The sequence below is a fragment of the Indicator indicator genome, chromosome 15, assembly GCF_027791375.1.
Source record: "Indicator indicator isolate 239-I01 chromosome 15, UM_Iind_1.1, whole genome shotgun sequence".
Classification (NCBI taxonomy): domain Eukaryota; kingdom Metazoa; phylum Chordata; class Aves; order Piciformes; family Indicatoridae; genus Indicator; species Indicator indicator.
Genome location: NC_072024.1, coordinates 8,963,992 through 8,987,609, shown reverse-complemented (window position 1 = coordinate 8,987,609; position 23,618 = coordinate 8,963,992). Strand labels below are relative to the sequence as shown.

At 45.8% G+C, this 23,618-nt stretch overlaps 1 protein-coding gene across 3 annotated transcripts in view; it reads right to left on the bottom strand.

The window, feature by feature from the left end:
- CADPS (calcium dependent secretion activator) overlaps positions 1 to 23,618 on the bottom strand; it is a 218,687-nt gene that overhangs the window by 4,884 nt on the left and 190,185 nt on the right. For all 3 annotated transcript variants that reach the window (XM_054387509.1, XM_054387508.1, XM_054387510.1), the window contains 2 exons: positions 19,346 to 19,378; positions 16,114 to 16,221 (listed from right to left, as the gene is read on the bottom strand). In XM_054387509.1, the coding sequence (XP_054243484.1) occupies positions 16,114 to 16,221; positions 19,346 to 19,378 (141 nt within the window). The remainder of the gene's footprint in view (positions 1 to 16,113; positions 16,222 to 19,345; positions 19,379 to 23,618) is intronic.

Below are 23,618 nucleotides of genomic sequence, written 5' to 3'. Positions count from 1 at the left end.
GCCCTGCATATTCATAAAAATAAGTTAGCCCATAAATTAAATGTTCCCTTTAGCTATCACTAGTGTTGATGTGCTATAAGACGCACAAGCCCTCTGATTCATGACTAACCTACCAAAGAAGAAAACATTTGCATATCATTATATTATTAAAAAACACAACAACAAAGCCAAATGCTCTGAAACAGAAACGTGATGGTTTCAGACAAAAGAGCAAAGTGTGGTCCTGTCAGGACACAGGACGCCTTGCTCCTTCTGGGTGGCTCTGCCATTCCTCAAAGGGCAGCGGGGTGCATGGCTGGGGAGTGCAGGGCTCCTCAGGGCTACAGTTCCAGCCCTGTGGCTTGTCCCACACATGAGGCACAGAGCATACAACCCAAATACCAAACTTTGTGGACTTGCCATGAGCTGCAATACATTTTAGGCATATTTCTGGAGTCCCAGCACCGGCTAAGCTGTGGCGTGGGCACACAGAATCACAGAATGGTGGGGGTTGGAAGGGACCTCTGGAGATCATCTAGTCTGACCCCTCTGCTAAAGCAGGTTCATCTAGAGCAGGTTGCACAGGATCACATCCAGGTGGCTTTTGAATATGTCCACAGAAGGAGATATACTAAAGTAACTAGTATGTTTTCTGATAACTCCTCACACCTGGTGGTAAAGAATCAGTAGACCTCATTGATGCTCACATTGTCCTCAACTCCACATATATCTCACTGCTGCATACCTATCACTGATGCTAGCTGGTATCCCTGCCCATCACTCAGAGGACAAATTACACCCAGTCTGCTGACACAAGGTGAGGAATGGCTGTGGAGGCTGCATCCTGGTGGATGCCACATATCCACTGGGATGTCAGTAGGGGAGGAACCAGGGCTCCTGCAGAGGCATGCCACAGGCCCCACTTCCTGCTGTGTGGTGTGACCTGGCTAACAGCAGAGGAAATGCAAGCAGACACTCTTTGGATGCTATCAGAGGGCAGTAACAGCAAGTAGGTACTTGCTGTTATTTGCAGGGCCAGGAATTTAATCACATTCTCAGGTTAGTTTTCCTGTTCCCCTTCTGTCTTTCACAGTGACCCTCATTGCTGGCTGCTAGCCTGGGTAGATGAGATGGGCCATGGGCTGGCTGAGATGCTCCTGGATGGGCATTAGAGGAGGTGAACCACACCAAGGTATGGGCTTCCATAGTTGCCCATCCAACACCCCAACCAGTCTGACCAATAAGTTTCCTTGTTCCCAGAACCACACCCACACCCACACCTTTTTTTTTTTAATGTAAAAGCATGGTCAATAAGTTGCTGAAATAGCAAGTTTGTCTCTGAATACATAAATTGATATGAATAAATCTGCAAGTAACACACTGAGTGTGGCACATTTTTACCAAGAAAAAAAGCCCTGTGCTGGGCTCCTGTGCTTTCTGGGAGGTGGTGTCATTACACATACCCAGGAACATCTGCAAACCCCCATCTTCTTTGGTGTGAGCTGAATGGAAGCATGACCTCCTGTTCCTTGACATGAACCTTGAGTTCACACTCATATTTTACATGTTACAGGAAGCCACAGCTCACCCCAGGGGTGCTGCAAACAGAATCTCGTAAGCCAGATGCAACACTGCTTCTTAAGGCACCTGAAGGAGCTGTATTCTTCATTCAAAAGCTTACATCCTAGTAGCTTAAGGTCACTTCAGCTTTTGTAAAGAGTGGGACAAAACCAGGAATGCTTATAGGGCTGGGTTGTCAGCAGGGTAGCAGAGGGATTACAAGGAACCTGTGACTCTGCCTCTTTCTGCCTTTACTGGTAGTTTTTTTGTGTGTGAACAAGTGCCATACAACAGATTGAGGCTGGTATAAAGGCCTGGGACTGTGCAAGAGCACCCCGCTGAGCCTCAGCTGTGCTTGCAATTAGCAATAGGCATGAAATGATTATTGTTGTGGTGGCTGATGGCAATCTGAAGTGACAAGTTTTATGGGGGAAGTTGTAGTAGGGATGTTCAGCAAGTTTCAGCAAACCATTAATCGAAGGCTGCAGCACAGTTTAGTCAAAGCTATTTTATGTCATTCCAAAGGTCTCACAAGGATGCTGAAAGAATATTTTTCTGCTCTCAGTGCCTTGGAATGGAGTTTTTCTAGGTCAGGGATTCTTTACTGCCCTATTTAGTGTCAAAAATACCCATTTGCCTCAAATTAGCAGAAAGCTTGTAGTTAAGGGCTAGAGATTAGGCATACAAAATTACTCAGCAGGTGACTGCTGGGTGGATTTGGGGGTTGAGAAGTCTTTAAAACTGACTACAAGACATTATATACTTCTGACAAAAGAACATAGTAATCCTACCTGCTTGCTTTAACCACTGTTGTTTGTCTATTATTATGTGCTTTAATGCTCATAAGAGCAAAACTACTGGTGATACTACTCAATTACCATAGTAACTCTCCCCTATGACCTCTCATTTCAGTACTCGCTTTCCAAGCAGAACCAATCCAAGCAGGGCAAATCTATTTAAAACTGTGACACACACTGCAGAAGGAGGCTCCGAACGCCGGCTGGCTCCCTCTCTTTGTCCGGGACACGGACTTGTTTTGAAAAGCTGAAAGGCAGCTTTGAAATGAACCCTTGAATTCAAGGTGTTTCAAAGGTGGGGACTGGATGCTGGGCGGCTGTCTCTGCAGCACGGCTGAGCCAGCCAGCATGGAGTGAGGGGACCATAGAGGTGGGAAGGGAGAGGGGAATGGGCTGACTGTGAGTCTTAGTTGCTGAAGGAAACTGAACCTGCTGTCAGGTATCAGCCCTCTCTTAGAGCAACTCAATCAGCCAGGAAAAAAGAAAAATTAAAAAATTACCGACTCTTTGTATCCAGTGTTTGTGTCCCCATCCAATGGACCAGAAGCTCAGCTGGTGGAAAGCATAGTGGGGCTGTGCTGATTTACAACTGCTGACAGTACGTGACAGCTGACAGGGCCATGTCCATCACCATCCTGGGCAGCTCCAAGACCAAATTGGGTATTCGGCGTTGTCACATGCGTTCACAGCAGCCACCTCCCCTTGGCAGGTGTCATCTCCACAGGGAAGGTAGGGATGCAGCTACAGCACCTCAGGACCATGCTTTGTGGGCACCAGCTCTGCGCACACAGCTGCCGGTGTTGCGTGAAGCCTTGCTCAGTGATTGGGGGCAGGAGCTCCTCTGGTGAAGTCTGCTTGTCCAAGGGACCATGCTCAAGTGTTTGCTCGTGACACACCCTGTACACATGAAGTTGGCTGTAGGCCTCCAGCCTAAAGCCCAGGCTGCTGGATGGCAGTCATGGAGGGCCCATTCTTGTCCCTCCAATCTTCTGTGGCCACAAAAGCGTTCCTCTCCACCTTCCCTCAATGTTTCTCTTGCTGTTGATCCCAAGCAGTCATTGCAATCACAAAAACTCAGTAAAGACACACAAAGTGTTCAGTAAAGAAGCACAGAGCCTCACAGTCAATGCAGGTTCCTACTCTTTTCTTTAAAAAAAGATGTTCCCAGCAAGCCTGAACACACATGGCAGCATCCATGATCCCAATTTGAGAGCCTCCTCTGAAGGCCAGCCTAGCTGGCACACTGATATGGATGAGAGTGAGATGAAGCATGCCTCTTGCCCTGATTCCAGTCAGTGCTACTAAGGTCTTGGCTGGGCTGCCAGACCTGAGCCCTGGCTATTCCTCAGGCTGCCTTTTAGGGTTGCTGCAGAAGATGTGATGCCTCCCAGCCACGAAAGTGGGAGAAAAGTAGGGACAGGGCCTTGGTGACACCAAAGTGTCCACAACTCTTGAGATACATAGCACTGGCCCCTAAGGAGAATATAGCATAGCCAAAGTGGGCGAAGAGCCATGGTCCCTCAGGTGCACATGTAGCTCCAGTCCTCAGTGTTGATGAGGAAGTGGGGATGGACCGTCTGCCACACACTGAAGAAGGAGGCACATCTTTCCCACGCAAGTGTACATTTTGTGGATGGCAAAGAGAGACCTGCCCATGCAGCAATCTCCATACCATGCATTGATCAATTTTTTTTCCCACTACTCAACAAAATCCATCTTCTGTGCTGAGTACTGCTAGAAGTATGACTACACAGTCATACTTCCCCTGCCATTTGCCATGGGTCCAGAAGAGCCATCCAAAGGCAAATCAGCATTTTGGGCTACAAACCCTTCCCCTCTGCTGCAGAGGGCTAAACCTGCAGTGAGGTCAGTGGCTCAGCCCCCCAGGCAAAGAGCATCTGGCTCGGTTGCATCCCGGCTGTGGCCACGGGTGGCATCAATAATAACCCAGCGACTCTCGATTTACACCTGCCGAGGATTTGGTCCATTCGCCCAAGCCTGGCAGAGGCCAGGGCTCAGGGAAGTGAGTATTGCGCCTGGAAGCAGTGAAATTGCTGTGACACTGCCCACGTTACAAAAATGAAGTTTAGTGGTTGTGTATCTAGGAGCACACAGTTAACCAGAAAATAAGCAATGAGTTAATATCACAGGCATTGATCAGCTAGTCTTACAATTAATGCTTCCAATAAAAAAAAAGAGCTCCCCCTTTTTATTCGACAGAATAAGAAATTAAACACTTGTGGGCTCATTCTAAAGAATGAATGAAATTGAATAAGCTACCTAGCACTTGAGATTCCCAGCGAGTGCTTGAATAGAGCAAACCTCCTGAGTTGAATGGATTGCCTTTTGGGACCAATTTGTCTCTTTTCACTCTTTATTCCTCCTTTTTTGCTGACAGATGTACAAAGGCGGAACTGCGCTGTGCAGCTTAGCTACATGCACCCACAGCAGCTGTCACTTTTGTCGAGCAAGTTAATCAAGCAAATGCCACCATATCCCACTTTCTATAAGGAACAACATGTTATAGACAGTAGTCTTGGGAGACAGGGAGGGAGGGAGAGAGACTTTATTTTAACTTTGAGTAGCTGGTATTTTTTTTTTCCCCTCTGTGTGTAAAAAAAAAAAAAAAAAAAGGCAGGGGGAAAAAAAAAAAAGGCAGCCAAACCCAGTAGCACAAGCTGACACTTTTGTTTTCTGGTAGAACAAATATTTAATATGAATTTAACTCTAATTTGTACTAGAGAGAGAGAGCTGTCCGGCTTTAATTAAATTTAAGGGACTTAGGAGAACACATTTAAAATAGAAATGGAAGCTTTTTGTTTGCCTTTGCGCTTGTTGATAATAATATATTGATTGTCAATTGCTAAGCCCAAAAGATTAGTGTAGTAAATACTATTATCTGAATGCCACAAGTGAAGTGCTAGCTTCCCGTCCCTGCTTTTCCCTTTGTGAAGCAGTTTGAATCACTGGTTGTTATTTATACATTTTCTTTGATAAAACCAACTTGTGTGGCTGATTTTTCCCCCCCCTTTTTTTTTTTTTTTTTTAAACCCTGCCTCATTAAGTGCATAATAGCATTTACGTGTGGGGCTTTCTGCTTTTTAGCCTTTCAAGCTTAAGCTTATATTCCTCTCTCACAACCATGTTTCAAAACTTGGGATGTTCACAAACAATTGGATACACACCAATATTGTATATATCAGATGCTCTCTTGCTATTGCCAAAGACTAGAAAATAACAGAACATTATCTGCAAAGAGTAAATAAATAGTTACCGTCCTGCTACACCGCTGCACGCCAGATAATGACACCGCCCGAGCATTAGGTAGCTTTTCTGCTGCACATAATTCTTTTTAACTACAGAGACTCTCGTTAGGTATGCAAAAGTAGACATCAAAGTGGGTCTTTTGGTGCAGCACTAAGGAGCACACACCAGCAAAGCACTGTGAGGGCTGCAGGCAGCCTTTGGTTTGCGATGAGAATGGTGATTTACCCCAGACTCACACACTTAGGAAAAGTATCTTCTTTTGCAGAAAAGAAATCTAAGTTTGGGTAACAGATTGCATGGTGCTAATTTAACTTTTCCATAGGGTCTTTGCCTTGGTACGTTCGAAACAGAACACACAAAGCAAAAGTGTTTGGGGTACATCAACCCTTTGTCAAATCCTGGACTCTACACTTGCACGAATAAACCTTCCACCAGTCCTGCCTGGCAGGGCTCTGCCTACACCTGGGCTAGCAGTCCTCACAAGAAGTAACATGACCCTCATTTTCTGACCGAAACCTCTCCATGGAAGTCCACATTAAAGTCTAGCGATTCAGTAAAGTGCTAAAAATTGAACAAAAATCCCCTGAAATCTCAGGGTTGTGATTTTTTTTTTCTCTTCATTTTTTTCCCCTTAAATTTTATTACTTCATTCTATCAAAGCCTTGTGTATCTGTTTGGAGTCTCCCAGGTCACACTCGCACTGAGCTACTACTGACATAAGTGGCTGTACTGTTTTTACCCTGGGATTTTTTTGTATTACTGTAATTCTCTCACTGCAAGTACACATGGTGTATTCAACATCCACCCCAGTACTGTGATTTCTGGATGCCTTTTGTTCTACTTTATATTCCTTAACACAAAATTTCATTCACATCGACAACGTAGCTATACAGGGAAGTGACAAAGTCAAAGGGGCTCGATATTAAAATAATTTGTATTATTATTTAATAAAGTCACAGTCCCAGCATTGCATAATGGGGTTAAGCCGCTAGCCAGAGCAACTCATCATCTGTCTAGGATGCAAATGGCAGCACCGAATTACATTATCTTTTTTTTTTTCCTCCCCCTTCCGCTACTTGCCTTCACAAAAATTATCCACAAATAAAAAACTTTGAGTTGCCTAAGAGCTCTGGCTTCAGACAGGGAAGAGAATTCCGAATGAAAGGCGAGGCGCAGAGCCGGGTGCGGTGCAGCACCGTGTGGTTTTTGCAGTACATATGGCACCTGAGATCACCCACTGCTTGGGGAGCTCGGCAGCGGGGCGCGCTCAGCCTGCTGCCTCACCCTTAATTGGCTTGAAGTTGGCCCCACCGGGGCTCGGCGGGTCGGTGCCACGGGTGTTAATGGGAAGGAGGCGTGGGACTCCTTATGGGGACGTTTTCTGCCTGTGATGGTGGGATTGCACAAATTTCCTGCTTGCCAAAGGGTCACAACTCATCCTGCGTGCTCCTCGCTGCAAATTTATCTCCACTCTCAATCCAAAATAATTTTATTCCTCTTTGTGCAGGCAAAGGAGGATCAATGTCTTGAGCAAATAAATGTGCCTAAAGAAGATCATCTCTAACGGTCCCTGCTTTCAGTGCTGCACAAAACCAGGTAACACCTACACGTGTTTTGTGCAGCTGTGACTGCATGCACCACGGTGGGTGCAGGTTTGTTTACTCCACTCATCAGTGGCTTTGCAGGCAATCTGTGCACTCTCATCACATGAGTAAAGCTTTCCCAGGGCAGGTACACAGCCAGCCAGAGCCAGAAAGGGACCTGCAGGTGGTACTGCACCTTGACCAGAGGAGAAACAGCTCTGCTGCTGTGGATGTAGCAGCTTGTACCTATGTGGGCATTCACAAGCAGTATGTAGGCCACAAGGGTGGCCTATCCTGCTTGCCAGACACCAACATCTCTGCCTAGGCTACAGCCACACACTCTCATCCCTGGCAGAGGGGAGGGCACAGAGCCACAGGCCAGGACATTGATATCCTGAGCTTTCTCACCCGGGGTGGATCTCACTAGAAAAGCTACTGCAATGCTGGCTCAATGGTTGGATGTGGTGACCAGTCTTCAGAATGATCTAGGAAGAAAGTTCAGTGACACTGGTCTTGACAGCACCTCTAATCTTACACACTAAGTCCTCAAAACAGGTGCACTCCATGCCTAAGCAAAGGCAGGCATTGCAGGTTTGCAGGCTCGGAGCCTCAGTGTCTTTCTCCTTTCCTCTCTGAAACAAGACAGCCCCAGCCCTTGGGCACTGCATTATACATCTGCAGAAGATGCTGCCTTTCAGGCAATCTGTCCTGGCTACCTGCCTCCCTGAGTTGGAACACCTTGCCATTTTGTGGTGCACTGGCACTCAGCCTCCCACGTACCTGCATGAAGGGGACTGAGCTCTGAAGAGAGCCCTGGGCACACTGTCTGGTTGGCTCTGGGTGCTGGGCCTTCTCTCCACTCACACAGTACTTGTTGGGAACTGTCAAATAAACTCCCCAAAACCTGCTGCTTTGCAGGATTTTGCAGACCTTAGTTTTTGTAAATGAAAGAGCTTCTGCATGAAAAAATACAAAGGTACACACACACAAACCCACTTCTGTATGGATGTTAGTTCTCAGATACTTTTTTTAACCTATAAAATATTCTCTGCTTATTTCTGTTTTTCAAAAAAAGAAAAGAAGCTGACATGTTAAAATCCGAGTTTCTATATAAAGCAGGTTAGTAAAATACAACATCCACACACAATGCTGCTTTTTTCTGTCCCAGTTCCAGTACCCTGTTAGAGCAAAGCAATGATGATTCAACTGGATGTTAAGTTGCTCAAGAAGATGCTATACAGTAATGCATGCTATGGAATACTTGCATCATACTTGTTATGGGGATTAATTGAAAGCTGTCACAAAATGGGACTTGGTAAACTATAGCTTGCTCTTCTATAGCCTAGAAATTAAAATAAAATAGTAAGAGGCTGCCAGCTATCTCAGTCCTGAGAGTTTTGTGAGTGGAGGAGGGAGCAGTATCCCTGGTATCATTGCTGGGGTTACACACTGGAGAAAACACGCTCCCTGCCTGAGTCCAGCTAAGCATATTTGAATGCTGATATCATACATCCAGGGTTAGGTTTAAAGGAGCACCAGGAAAGGAAAGAGCTGCAGATCAAGAGAAACGAAGTGACCTGGGACGGCTAATCTGGCATGCACCGCTGGCTGGCGCAGGCAATGGCAGTGATTGTGTGGGGTTGGGTTGCAGGGGAAGAAAAGGAAAAGGGGGATTGGAGGCGCTGCTGGAAATCAGACAATTCCTCATTGTCCGTGCAGGGGCCGTTGGTCACCCCTGTGTGCACCGTGAGTTTCTTTGGGCAAAGGCCCGGAGGGAGGGAGCAAAGCTGCCAGCAGCGAGGGGCTCGGCCCCGCACATCTGTGTGCACCAGCACAGCCCGGCCCTTCCCACGCTCCTCACACCCCCAGGCTCAGCTGGCACCTGCCTGGGTCAGGGCTCACAGCGAATGCCAGTACCTTCAGTGTCTCCTTCCTCACAACCCACAAGGCTGGAGCTTCAATTAGCTAAGGCCTCTTAAATGAAGCTGGAAGGCAGCTTCAGCTCAAAGCATGCTCTGCATCTTGTACGCAGTCATAAATGTGTATGGGCAGCTCCCCATCAGGGAGCAGAGAGGCTTCTCAGAAAAAGGCTCTCTCTGGGTCAAGGACGCCTTCCTGCCTGCAATACAGCATGATGGTACCCCTTCCCCGAAGCCTAGCTTGGCTACTCACACCTTTTGGTAAATGAATGATCTTTCACTCAGTGCTGGCTCTAAAACAAAGATCTCTGATGCTCAAAAGCACTGTGTGGATGATTGTAGCAAGCCTATGCTGACCTTAACGTAACAGAGCAATCAGTCTGCCTTCTTAGGATGATTAATGGAAAATCTCCTCTGGAAAAGAAATCAAATTAACTGTCTTCAACCAAATGTCTACTGGAACATGAAAAGCTGTTCTGATAAAGACATTTAGGAGGGGAAAAAAACCCCTTATGAGCATGTAAAATCCAGTGACAGATCTAGGACTTATTTTATTAAGACTCTCCCTAAGATAAATTAAATGGAGCCTACTTAAATGAGCACTTCAGGAAAGAAGCCTTGCTAAGGGGAATACAGGAGAGGCAGGAGGCCACATGTGAGTCCATGCTTGATGCCACAGGAAGCTCATGTATGGGAATATAAAAGGATGAGGTCTGGCTCTGAAGAGGGGTGTCGGTGCTGAGCTCCTCTCTCCAACTCCTGTGTGGCTCAGAGGGGGCATGTGGGGAGGAAAAGAGGCTGCAGAAGGAGAATGCACAATGTGCTCCATCAGAACAAGAGAATTTGTCCCTTCCTAGAAGATATATGAACAATTGCCACTGCAATTTAATTTTCCTGCCTGCAAAGGTCCCTGCAGTGGGATCGGGACACAGGTCTGAACTCTTCTGAGCCAACCAAGGATTGCAGCAGCCTCTGCAGCAAAAGCTGCACTGGTCTGGCTCCTCCAAAGATGCATGGAGAGAAAAAAAGCAAGCTGTACATCCTTGGGATCAATCTGCCTAATTGTCTTCATTTCACAACTCACCCAGGAAGGGGGAGAGAAGGGAAAGAAGAAGAAAAAAAAAAGGCAAAAAACAAGGCAGAAGAAATAGCTCAGTGGAGGCCACATCAAGATGGGAGTGGGAGAGAGTTAGTGCCCTAATGAGCAGTCTAGCTGCGTAGGAGGGGAAACAGGTTGTTGTCTGTCTAAGTGAAAGCGGTGAGTGCGGCTCCAAGCAGATATTAGAAGGGAGCCCGGCGCACAGTCTGATATCCGTTCTTCCCCTGATCCTGCAACCCGTCCTCCTGTGAGTAATTCTAACTCACAGTGAGTAGCTCCACTGACTCACGACCAGGCTTTTGGGTTCAAGGAGGGGAAGGAGAAGGGAGGGTGAGAAGGGCTTTCTTTTGGCATTTGATTGTGCCATGCAAGGCTTACACTCTAAGAAGAAATGCCATGATCTTGTAAGCACGCATGAAGGAGCTGCCAAAATTCAAGTGGGTAAATGAAGGCAAAAGCTTTGATTTTAAGAATAAGCTAATGCCCAAGTGCCTGCAGAGGACTTGCTGAATTAACTGACCTAGCTGTCCATCTGCTTTTTAAAATTTTTTCCATCTACTCTGGTGTGGTATGAGGCTCCAAACCAGTAGGCACTGAAGGACATGCCTGTGGATCCCGCAGTAAACCAGTGAGAAGTTCTCAGTCAGGTTCCTGAAAGTTTATATAAACATTTTGCTGAAGCAGGAGCCTGTACAGTGCCCTGCATCCTTGTTACTCAGTATCCTGATATTCACGAGCCAGTTACCAGCAAGGACAGCCACCTTTGGAAATACCAGGACAGTCCTGAGCTGTGACCTCAGGCCCAGCACTCGTGCTGGGCTCTCAGCTGGGAAAAGGAAACAAAAATCCACCAGCTGCAACATCAGCCTTGGGATGTATCTCTGAGGCTTCCTAAAAACCCAGCCGAGCTGAGCTGAGCCTGAGGGACGGGACCCAGCACTTAGAACTCCAGCCAAGGACTTGTGCCTCCCCGAGGACAAGCTGGCTTGTGCTGGTTCCTCTAATACTCGAACCATGGCTTTTCCTTTGCTGCTCGGAGAGGACCTGGAATGCTGTCCCTCTGCACTGAGAACGGTGCAGGGCAGAGCAAACTCCCAATGTCCCCCATTGCTCTCCTGCTATGCCTGCCTGGACCCCATTGATCCCACCCTGCTGTCAAGACAAAAAGAAACAACCGCCCCTGTCTTGCAGAGCCGAACGGGCTTGCTCGCTTTCTTGTTTCAGAAGAAAATACTCCGTCTGGTATCCCGGCTGTGACACAGACCTTCGAGGAAGCCGAACATACACAGTGACAGTGAAGTGGTAAAATTGCCTTCTGCAAAAGCACGGTGACTGCTGCCACCTCAGCGGGCTGTATCACTGCGTGATTAAGTTCTTACCAGACTTTTTGGTAAAGGCAACCTTCCTGATCTGATAACTGCCAAGGACAAGCCAAATACGCAGGGTCAATCTATGCACGTTTAATCCCCAGAAGGCAGATTAAGTGTATAATTGACCCATATAATCCATGTATCATCTCCAGTGAAATGTTTTCTATGTCCGGTTTAGGCAGACATGAGGCCCATAAGAAAGCGATCAGAGACAGTATTACCATTGCAGTGGATTTCATCAAAGTTAGAGATGGCTTTTTAATCACTGATCTCAGAGACTGCTAGATTTAAGCAGATGAACTAGCACTAAGCACATCTGTTTTAATCCTTATCTTCTACTCAGGCTGGTGTCTTCAAGAAGTACAAGGAGGAAAAAAAATAAATTACTTTTTTTTTAGGTCCTCGCAATCTTAGGAGCTTCTCTTGGTGTTTTGATCTCTCATATCAAAAGCATGTTTTTGGTTTTTGTTTTTGGTAAGATATTGAATTAATCATCAGAGAGAAAAATGCCATCTGCGCTATTTAGGGACTGCATCAGGATGCTGGAATTCGCAGGATCTCAGGGAGCTCACTCCATGTTGAGTAGCCTTTTGTGTATGTGCTACTCGCCTGTGGCTGGGGAGGAGATATTCTCACTATGTTTCACATCAGTGTTTACCAATTTATGAGGAAGAAAGGTTGGCATTCACACTAACTACTAGTCAATCACAGACTTTCTGGATCACATATGTTGTGATGGGTTGAAACCTATACTGTGAGTATCTAAGGGTGTGTGTAAAGATATACACAACTATAAATAACTTCCACTAAAGGGCAGAGCCCTTACCAGTAAAACTCTCACTGGCTTCAGGTGAAATTGCAGATGTATAAACTCTGACCCCATAAAATTCTGTGTCCCAAGCCACCAGGGACCTGAAGGTTGCAGGAGTGGTCTGAGGACTCGAGATCACTCTGAAGACATTTTCCCTTGTTTAAAGATATACTTTGTTTAAGATACAGCCTGCCTTTGTCTCATTGCTCCTATAAAGAGTCACATTCTACAAGTCAAGTCTGCCCCCTTCCTGGGGAAAAAGTGAGAAAATTTTACTTTCTGTCAGGTACTACAAAGAAATTACTATCTATTAGGCACTACTCATAGTTTGTGACCATTCTGCATCGTGTGTAAAGTAGCACCCACAGCCATGCACAGGATGGCAGGGAGTGGGTGCTACAGTCCTCTTCTGAAACTCCTCCGCTACCACTGCTCTCTACCAACGGGCCTTATTACACTGTTTTAGCTTTAAATGTTATCAAATTAGTAAGCCAGGCCAAGTAAATAAGTCATGTTACTCTGCAGTAAACAGCACTGCCAAAAAGCTAGTTAGGTTTTGATTACCAGCAGAACTCCATGATCAATCTGTTCATTCAATGATCCCAAGAACATAGATTTTTGAAATTAAGATGAATCTGATTTTGGTGGGGAGGGGGAACCCCCCTGACTAATTTGGAAAATTAAGAGGATTACCACAGAGGCCACACAGAAATATTACAATAATCTTCCACAAACACCAACACAGCCCTATTCTGAAGTGCAAGCAGGGCACACAATGAAAGGGAAGAGAGATGGTCTCTGAGCTAAGAAATCATGGCCAATGCTAACAGAGATGCATTAACCCAGCTTCTGCTGGGAGATGGCCTAACACACTGTGCAGGCTCTGTTCCTGGGAGGAAACAAAGGGGAAATAAATGGAAACACTGGGCAGGACTGCAGAGAAATTTGGGGATTAGGAGTGCCCTGGGAGCTGCAAATCTCACTGAACATTCAAGAGGCAACCTTCCACCATGCACCTCTGTGCTGGCACTCCTGATGGCTGCATAGAAAGGGGATGTGTCCCTGTCTTTCAAGTGTCTCTAATGTGATCCCCACTGAGAGCACAGGAACTACCTGCAGGCAGATTTAAGCTGTTTACCTGCCACTGTTGCATGTAGTACCATATACATCCTACAACTGGACAAAGCTTTTGGTTTGGCTAAGCCCAGCATCACTGCTCTAAGCCAGTCAAGGAGCTGGCCTCGAAAGTGTTAATAATCTCATTGCCTGGAGAAACTCTGCAGCTAAGAGGATTGCTCCTCTGCCGTGCTGGTGGAAGCGAAAACAAAATCAGGCCCAACCCTAATTCATCATCATAAATACCATTTTTGATTATTCCTCTTCTGTTTCTTATTAATAAGGCCACTAGCACCTAAAATGTCCTTGAAAATACAACCATCAGTGCAAAGACCAAAGGAGCTTGAAGACCCTGTGGCCATGGTGCTTCACTGCATGAGGTGAGTGGGACAAAGGGCTGCAGGGCTGTGGCTGAGCTCAGGACAAGAGAGTTAAACATTTGCTTCTGTCCTTACCACAATGTAGGTGAACACACAGCACCAGCTTAAATGGGGTCTGGGTCCAGGTAACCCTCACATACTCCTAAACCTTGCTGCTACTGACCCACCAGCAGCACCTCAGATGTGCTGAGATCTGACCTCAGCAGCAATTCACTTCAGCTGCAGTCTGGCAAAGACAACACACAACTGCTCAAAACATCCTACTTCTTGGGTGACTAGGGCTTGGCACATCCCCTCCCCCTCCTTCCTTGAGAACCAAGGGCCCCACAGCTCACCTCTCTCGCAGGTACACACTCACATATTGGCAGTGGCATCAGGTTCCACCATTGCCCAGCAGGTGTGGGGAATGGGAATAGTTCCCATGCACTGCAGCACCCATTTGCAGCTGGTGTGCAGGACAGGCAGAGCCATGTGAAAACCCCCCTCTTGATTATCTTATTCTGCATGCACCAGGGAGACATGAGGAAAGCAGGGAGGGAAAGAAAGGTTTTGCACTTTTTGCTTCCCACCAAGGTAGCTGCTCTCTTTTTTTTTTTTTCCATGTCAACTGTTAATTTGTTTAAAATATGGCTTGGTAAAACTAAATATGAGCAGATCAAACTGAAATCAATATTTGTGCTAATTACAGCCTTTTGAAAAATAGGAAATAATGGCCCAAAGGGTACAAACACACCAACTGTGAATCATAGGGAAAGGATGAGGGAAAAGGCAGTGTGGGCATTGAAAAGAACAGTCCAGATGAGCTCTGGAAATTTAACTGCTCATGGAATAAATTTCAACACAAACGAGCAATGCACTCGCAGGCCGGCTGCAGATGGAAGCGACAGTCTTTTGTTTTATGTTTTGTTTTTTCTCCTCGTGCCTGCTTGATGGGTGATTTGTGCCTGGTGCTCTGCGCTGCAAACTCTCCCCAGAGCGAGCACGCATAGCGCCCAGAGGAGGCACGGCCGTGCTCCGTGCATGAATGAGGCATTCTCAGTGGATATGGGTCATGCTAGTAGATGTACACAGTAAGATTATTTGACTCTAATTCATGCCACTTGATATAATGTGATAAAACATTTGACATGAGAGATAAGTTCCATTTTAATCCGATAAGGAACGGAGGAAAGAAAGAGTGGGAATTGTAAAGGAGGAAGAGGTTTCTGAGGGACAGGTAATGCGCAGAAAGAGAGCTATTGAGTGGAGGAGGAAGAGGCTGGTTGGGAAGAGAAGCAGCTTTCCTTGCACACCGAGGAAGCAAAAGAGTGAGTAAAGGAAGCAAGGAAGGTTGTTACAGTTCCAGAGCTGAGAGACTGAGAAATGGCACTGCTGAGAGATGAAAGGAAGGAAAGTAGGAACAGAAGCTGCTTCAAACAGAAATCGATATATAGACAAATATCCTAAAGGAGACTGAAACACTAATGCTATTGGCTGGCCATCAACAGAAAACCTTTGCTATAGAACAGCTACAAGAACAGAAAGGCTATAATGCAACAAGAGCAACAGAAACAGAGATATCAGTTAACATGCATCAAAATCCAAAACAAACAGGCATCACAGGTCACTGTTCTCTTCCAGTCCGATGAATTTGTCTTATGCAACAGAAAAATAGCTCTGGGCATCTAGGCCAGTTCCTACCATGCCATCTTCACCAAGAAGACCCCATCTCAACTTTACCTTTGGTGTCAAACACCAAAAGATGCTCCTCTTGAAATAGGAGAGTTCATTCCTAATCACCTCTGTTTTGGTCAGCTTTTGAAATTAAAATTTAGTACGCTTTAATTGCTGTCAGTTTTGGAGTGCCTGTCAAAGAAGCATGCTGCAAAATGTGCAGAAGAGATGGCCCTCAGCAAACGCATCTGCCAAAATCAAATTTTAGCAGTGAGAACAATGACCAAGATGTTCTGTTACAGAGAGATTTTCTGCAAGCTTAAACACAGTAAAGGGCTGTCTTAGAAGATGCTGTTCCCTTCAAATCCACTCACAGACAGACCAAGACAGTAGACTAGAGATTTAAAGCAGGCAGAGAGCAGATACGAGCCTTAGTCAGAAAGAAAGGAAAGAATTTATTTATTTTTTAAGGCTAGAACCGATAAATTTTCTCAAAATGTGACTTATCCTCCTGTCTTATTTTGTCACATTTTGGATCTCTCCTGCTTGGTGTCCAAGGAGGAGAAGGCATTTACTTACATCAAATAACCTTTCTATATACATCTCCTCATTGACCTTATCACGCAGGACATCCTGAGAGTGGCGGACAAATGTCACATAGGCATCAGCAACATCCATCCCTGGCTTCTGCATGGGGGAGAGAAGAAGAGAGAGAGAGAGAAACATGAGTGGCGGCACAGGGAGCAGCTCCTCTGTGTAGCCTGGCTCCTGCTTTTACTTTTCCTCCACACCTCCTGCTGTCCTCCTGCAGTTTGCCCTTTTCTTACCTGATGGATACCAAGTCCTGCTGTTTTGTGTCCCATGCCCAGAAAAGTACTGCCTGCAGTGCAAGACCATGCAAAGACACTTGTTCTTTCTCTTCTTTCAGCTAGAGCAGTTGGTCAGAGGAATAAAGCCATTCCTGAACATACCAATGCTGAGAAGCTGTCTTGCTGCCTTTGGTGCTGTTGACCTAATAAGTCAAGCTGGGATGGGGATTTGTTGTTTTCTTGGGTCATCTTCTCTATGCAAGCCCTCTTCTTTCTGAAGGTAGAAACCTTTCCGAAGGCAGACACCTTCAGAACCCTCAAACTGGGCTCTTGGTTCTTCTAGCGTGAGAGGTGTGTAGCAAGCAGCTGTTGTTGTAGGAGGCATCTCAAAATCACCTTTCTTTTTCTATTTAGACCCCTGACTTCAGGTCAAATTTATTTCTGCTCTTAAGAATAAATTGGGTAAATGGTAAGTCTGGGAATTTATGTCTATGTGTATGTTTAAGCTGCTGTAAACAGCAGGAATCTCTCCTGTGCTCTCACATCTCTATGGCCCTCTGCAGAACATAACTTAGAATTGTGCAAGAATCTGGGGGCAACAGCATTTCTTTAAAGAAAATGGGAACTGAAACAGATAGACAAAAAAATACTTAAAAAATAAAAAAATCCTGTTTGAGTTCACATTGCTTGATATGTTGGAATCAAACTTACCTCAAAGGAAAGCCATTAAAATACTGTAACAAGAGTCATTACAAGACCTGCCACAAAATCTTAAATTTCCATTGCACGCTGTAAGTTTGTTAATAACTAGTGTCATTAGTTTCCATTACTGTGATTTACCTCAGATCACAGAGTATCATTTCTCTGCAAGATACGATTGTCAGCCACTGCAAATTGAAGTTAGTTAACACATCTGTGTAATTTCCAGGGTGAAAATGAGGACAGTTTGGAAAGCAGTAGGAAGGGAGTTTTTTAATACAAAGCAAACAATTATCAAGCAAAGGGCCAGTGCTTGGCCCTTGGGAAGCCAGTAACATTTCTTAACACCTACTGTAACAATGACAAGGTATTAATTTGAAAAACAATGAGGACAACACAAATGTGGCAGTAGTCAAGTGTTACACTTTCAAGCAATTTTCAGCACGCCGATTGTGCCCATTTCAAGGTGGCATGAAATGGATTGGTTTGTACCCAGACAATTGCAACAGCGTTTGCAGAATTAGATTTAACTGAGAGGTTTCTGTTCAAAATCAGAATTTCCCCTCTGCCCTCTGGTCAAGAAGGTTTTTCTTCCTTCTTTCAGAAAGGGCAGTGACTCAGGGATCATGGGGAATCGTCCTGCACGCTTCTGGGAGTTGTGTGGCGCTGGTGGTTGATTTCATAAAAAAATTTGGGGCTGTCAAGGGAACTGTTGCAATGTGGCCTTACCTCCAGGGGAAGGTGGAGAAACAATCAATAAATAATGTAGATGAATTATCTGTGCTCTGATTCATACAAAGAATTGGAGTGTCCAACTGGCTCCAAGCATGGGAGCAAAGTCTTGCTCCTCCTGGATGGCCACAATACTGTGGACCTCCCAGGAGGATCTTGAGTGCAATGCTTTTGGAAAAGCTTCAAATGGTTATACAGAATTTGACTATTTTACTGAGGCTGCTTCCCTGGGGATATGTTACTTTCCAAGAATGTAGAGGCCTCAGAAAAAGCCACACTTTGCCCTAAAGCTACTTAAAATAACTGTTCTGTGCTCAAATTCCTGATGACTAAATATTTAAGATGCACTCAAATAACTAGGAATTTCAGCTGAAGGATCTCCACATTTTCTAGGGCTAGAAATGAATTTTGAGCCCCTCTTTCTAAGGCTTTCATTATCTTTTTTTTTTCTTTTTTTTTCTATTACTCCAAGACAACAGAATGCCAATCTCTGCACTGGGACATTTTAAACCAAGCAAGTGTTCAAGAGTTTGTCTTCCCCGTGCTGGGCTAAAGATATAGCACTTTGGAAGGAAACATTTCTTTTAGGCCAAAGAGATGGAAACCCTGAGCACGGATGATGAGGTCCACGATGCCTGTTGAATTTATCACATTCTCAAGTGAGAGCATGAAGAGCAATCGCACCCGTGTTAAATGCACATACATCCATTATAGACACAGCCCACCAAACTCAGTGGAGTTATTCTGGATTTACAGTGCCCAATCTAACTCAATGCAGGATTTGGTGTGGTACATTAAGATCTACTTTTTTTTTTTCCTTTCATTTGTAATTGCTCAGGATCTCTCTGCCTGTAAATGCTACAGTAACCCCTTATTCCAGCCAACACTCATATACTACACTTCAACTCGATTTAAATGTAAATTTCTGGCAAGTTAAGTGCTCTGTCTGAGAATGTTAAGGGCTCTTTTCCTTATGAATCAAGGTCTAATTAGAGGAGACGATGTACAGTTTTCCTATACCAATTACAGAAAAATGGGGAAAAAATTATTTTCATTAACAAATTTTGCAAACACATGTTGCTAGCTTATCACCATTTCCTCAAAGTAATAAAAAAGTCATTTTCTGAAAGAGTAAAATAAACCAACAATTAGAAGAACAAAAATAAAATAGATTAGTTAATGTGTTAGATGTGTGTTGGCTCAGTTCTAACATGTCTGGACCTTTTTGTTTGGAAATTATACTCTATTTGTACAAGTCCAAATGAGAATTAACAGAATGCACTGCTTTTTTTTTTTTTTTTTTTTTTAATGTGATTCAAGCCAATTGCATAAATATGGTACCTTTTTGACACCATCTGCAAATTATTGCCTAAACAGCCTTGTAGGTCTCCTTAAGAGGGTAACTGCTCATTATTAACATCATGGAGATATTCCTTCCAGTTCAAATGTTAGAAGTGTGAAGGCCCATGGCTCAGTCTTGGCTGTTAATGCACTATGTGGGTTGCTACACACGCCATGAACCAAAGCACGATGCAAATTACTATGACAGAAGTTGTGTAAATTGTGCTTACGGGTACATCCACGTATTTGGAAGCAGCCTTCACCTGTAAAAGGAACAAGAGTTGAGTTTACACCATCAGCATGTTTTCAGGTCTTTGCTTTTTCTTTAAACACATGTAAGAGCTTCTCTAGCAGAGACTAGGAATGACATAATGATGACTGTGGGGGAAAAGGGTGATAAAAACTATGTTTCCTGTCTAAAAGAATAGACAAGGGAGGTATTTTTGTTGTTGTTATTGTTTTCTTTTTATGAGAGGTAACTTTACTGCTGCTAAAGCTCTAATAGCAACAGATGATAGTGTGGGAGTTGTGCTTCTCCCTCTTCTACTTCAGCGAGCGGGGGAAGACGGGGTTCATAAGTAGACATCATTATTTTCTTTGGAGGCCTCATTTCCCACCTGATGCCACGTGTCTCTGAAGGCAACATGCATATCTCCTGTTGGGACTTGCATCCTGGGGATCATGGGAGCTTCCCTGGCAGCATGGGCACAATGGTACAGCAGGGATGGCACCAGAGTGGCCACTGGAAAGTGCTTTGAGGACCCTACTTTTGTCCCCTGCCCATAGTTCCACATGCAGGGTGCTTCCCCTGACTTTGCCTGGGACATCATTTTCCCCATTTTTGCTGGCCTTGATGCTGGCAGGAACTCTCAGACTGTGTTGGGGCAGTGTACCTAAACCATACAACAGAGAAGCACCCCAAAGCTTTTCTGCTTCCTAGGCTCTGAAGAGCAACATTAGTTTCCTGTGATTCTCCACCCTTTTAAAAATATGTTATCTGGGGGAGGGTATCAGAGGGTAGACCCTGCACTCTGCAATGTCCTCACGAGCCAGTGGGGGCTAAAAGACCCCAACTTGTCTCCTGTTTGCCATGCAGTAGGGTGCACATTGCCTGGCACAGAAGGTGGGGTGGCCCCAAATGTCAGGGCCAACTTTTCCAACTGAGCAGTGCCCAGCTGGCCAGAGAGACCTTTTTTCCCACTGTAGCATAAGGTACTGTGTCTAGAAAGAGCATGGCTGGGATTTTCTACAACACTTCTGCTTTTAATTAGGGTAAGTGTTGCCGGCCATCTTTGTTTGGGTGTAAAAGCTCACCTGCTTTTAAATATTTCTAAAGCTACCATTAAAACAGCCTAAATATAACACGCACACAGTTGCATCTTGGGATGAATAAATTATGTGTCCCGAATGAGAGAATGAATGTATGTGTGAGACAGAATGTGAGAGTGGGTGGAAGCACTCATATGGTGTGTGTGGGGGGTGCATAATTAAGCACAATGAGGCGATACAAAAGACCAGACTGGTGGTAATTGCCGAGGTGAACGCTGCAAGTGTTGGCAGCGCCCCGGCTGCCAAGCTGGGGGGCAAGAACAGAGGGAAGGGCAGGAATAGGGCACCGAGCGCCTGCCACTGCCATTCGACCCAGGGTCTGGCTGTTGGAAGGGACGGAGGGGACAGGGCATGTCCCAGCACATGACTTTAGGAAGGAGGTGGCAAAATCAGTGCCGAGCCCTTTCTCCCAGGAAAGAGCAAATGCTCCTCTCTTCTGCAGGTATCCATGTTTCCATCCGTCTGGACACCTTGCCCTTTCACTGCATTTATCCTCACAACTTTCTTGGGAGGTATCAAAGTGCTATCCCCTGCTCCTGCTGAACGGGAGTGGAGGAGCCCCAGCCTCCATGCGTGAAGGCAGCTGGAGGCCAGCCAATGGCTGCGGCTCCGGAGGAGCAGGCAGTCACGGCACACCCATGCCGGTGTGGAGCAGCCGCAGGCAGGGCTGCCCAAGCTAGCTCCAAACCACCTCCTTTTCTGAGCAGCTAGCTAAGCAACCAGAGGAAAGCTTGGAAAACGCTGCAGCTTGGCAGCCCACAGAATTCAAGCTGGGGTCAACACTCAGGGCTGCAACATGCCACGCACCTTCAAATACCCACAGGGCATGAAGTACTGCAGTGGCACCTCAGGAAACCTGTGAGCTGAGCGTGGATTTAGTTCTTTTAGGTCTGGCTTAGCATCACCATCTCAAACTACCTTCTTCTCAAAGCCAAGAGGCGACAAGAATAACTCAGTTGGCTTCCGGTGATCACCCCCCTACACCCACAAAAAAATGAGCTGCTTCTCCTGCCCACTCCCCTTTCACCAGAATAATTACTTGTTTTTCTTTGAACTCAGATTTGGCTACATTTAGAGAAATTTCCAAACTGCCGGATGTTGTGTGATTTTTGCTAGGCTGCCGTTTTTCACAAAGTATGTGGCTTTGCCATGAAATGTCTCAGTTTACCATACAAATTGTGCACAGAACAAAAATAAGATCTTTTAATTCTGCCTCCCTCAGGTAACACAGAGGTCTTCAGTTTTAATTACTGTAGGTGTAACTCTCCACCTATGGAGGCCATCCAGATTAAAAGGAATTTTAGCAGCTGTCACTCTGTGACTCACTGGATCTGCACATGCAGATGTCCAGCCAAGGCCTGGGCTGCTGCCGCCGCGATGCACTTAAATGTGGCAGCAAACAGAAAACAAAATACAGTCTGGCCAAATTTAGAAGAGTGTTTTCCTCTCAAAGTCCTCTGCAAGGAGAAGTGGCTAGTGAGAATTTATTAGGACAACAGATGCATTAATTTTATCTTGAATTTCGAGGCAAGAATTGGAAATGAGGATATCCCACTAGGTGATAAAACTGTCTGTCACAAGACCCCCAATTACATGTCACTTGCTGAGCGCCTAGAAAATGCGCACTGAAAGACGCCGGCGGAAGGGGGTGGGAGACTAATGCTTTCTAGAGCTCAGCGGCTTGGACCATCACACTTTGTTGTATTTGTTCAGACAGAGAAAACGTGGGAGGTGGTGCAAGCATGCTGTAACGAGAGAGAGTTTCTCTATTTATCATTCCAAAGACTAAACACAGCAAACCACATTACTACTGCAGGCAAGGGAGACTTTCTAAGCCCTGTGCAAAAGGGGTCAGGGCTATTCCTCAGCCTCCTCTTGTGGATGGTGCTGGGCAGTGGCTCCCAGCAAACAAGCAGGCCCAAGAGAGAGATGTCCCTTGCTCAAAAAGGAGCAATCTTGCTCCCCTGAAGTGTACCTAGACTCCTTGATGGGAGCAAGGGCCCAGCACGTTTCTGGGGACAGACACACACCATGCACACTTAACTATTCGGATGTCCATCCCTTTCCAGATGGAAACTCAGGAAACTGAACCTGTAGGGGCAGGTTCAAAGCCTGCAGGGCAGGCTGTTTTGCTGCCAGTGGTCTGGTTGACTCTCTGAAGAGCAGCAGAGTGAGAATGCCTGAAACTGGTGTACCTAGTATGCCACATCCTCAGAGCCCAGGCATGGCCAAGGGGTTTGCTCAGCAATTGAAGGGAGCAGCACCCATCAGTAAGATGCAGGGAGGACGGCGCAGCATCAGCTGAGGAACAGCTTGGATTCACAGAGAAGAAAGGGCTGCACATTATACTGTCTACACAAGCTGATGCTGGTACTTCCGATGCCTGGAAAGCTGCCGCCTCCACATCCTCTGCTGCTGGCACGCGAGCATCTCCTAACCCTCCACAGCACTGAAATGTGGAAAGGCACCCAGCCCAATCCACACCGTGCACCAACTTGAGTTAGGATGGGCACAGTCAGGGATGTAACAATCCAGGGGTTATTCTGGCAGAAGAGCTGCACTGCGGGGCAGTGGTAGGGACACCCTCCATTCCCCTCCTTTTTCTGAAGAACAAAGTGCCTCCAGCACACATGAAAGTCAGTATGCTTACTTTGAACCTCAGGGTGGTTCAGATGAGCTGCCAGACTTGCTATGCACACAGCTGCCTTGAGCAGTTTCTTGCTGCTGTTGGGAAGCCTTCCTACATCAATGCCTACTACCAAACAGATCCTACAAGACTGCCTCAGACTCAACAAAAACGGCCCATGAGTAGCAAACAACAGAAAACTGCAAGTAGCTAAAACAGGTTCTGACGGAGATTTTGGAAAGCCTTTCCTGTTTGGAGAGACCTTCTGCCTCCTGCCCTGTCTCTGTGAACAGATGAGTGCAGGACAAGCTGTACATGCAGGCAGCAGGGATGGTGGGTGAAGATGTTAATGCAACTTTTCAAGCAACCCCAGACACATGCATTCAGGTGTACAGCCCTCTATGAGCTAAGAGAAGCCATGCTTGCAAAGAGAGATTCTTGTGAACTTCCTGGCATGCATTTTCAGACAACCTTTGGAAATCAGCTGCTCTATGTTTGTCCTAAGAATAAGCTCAGACTGCTAAACCCTTGATGGATGCTGAGGCCAG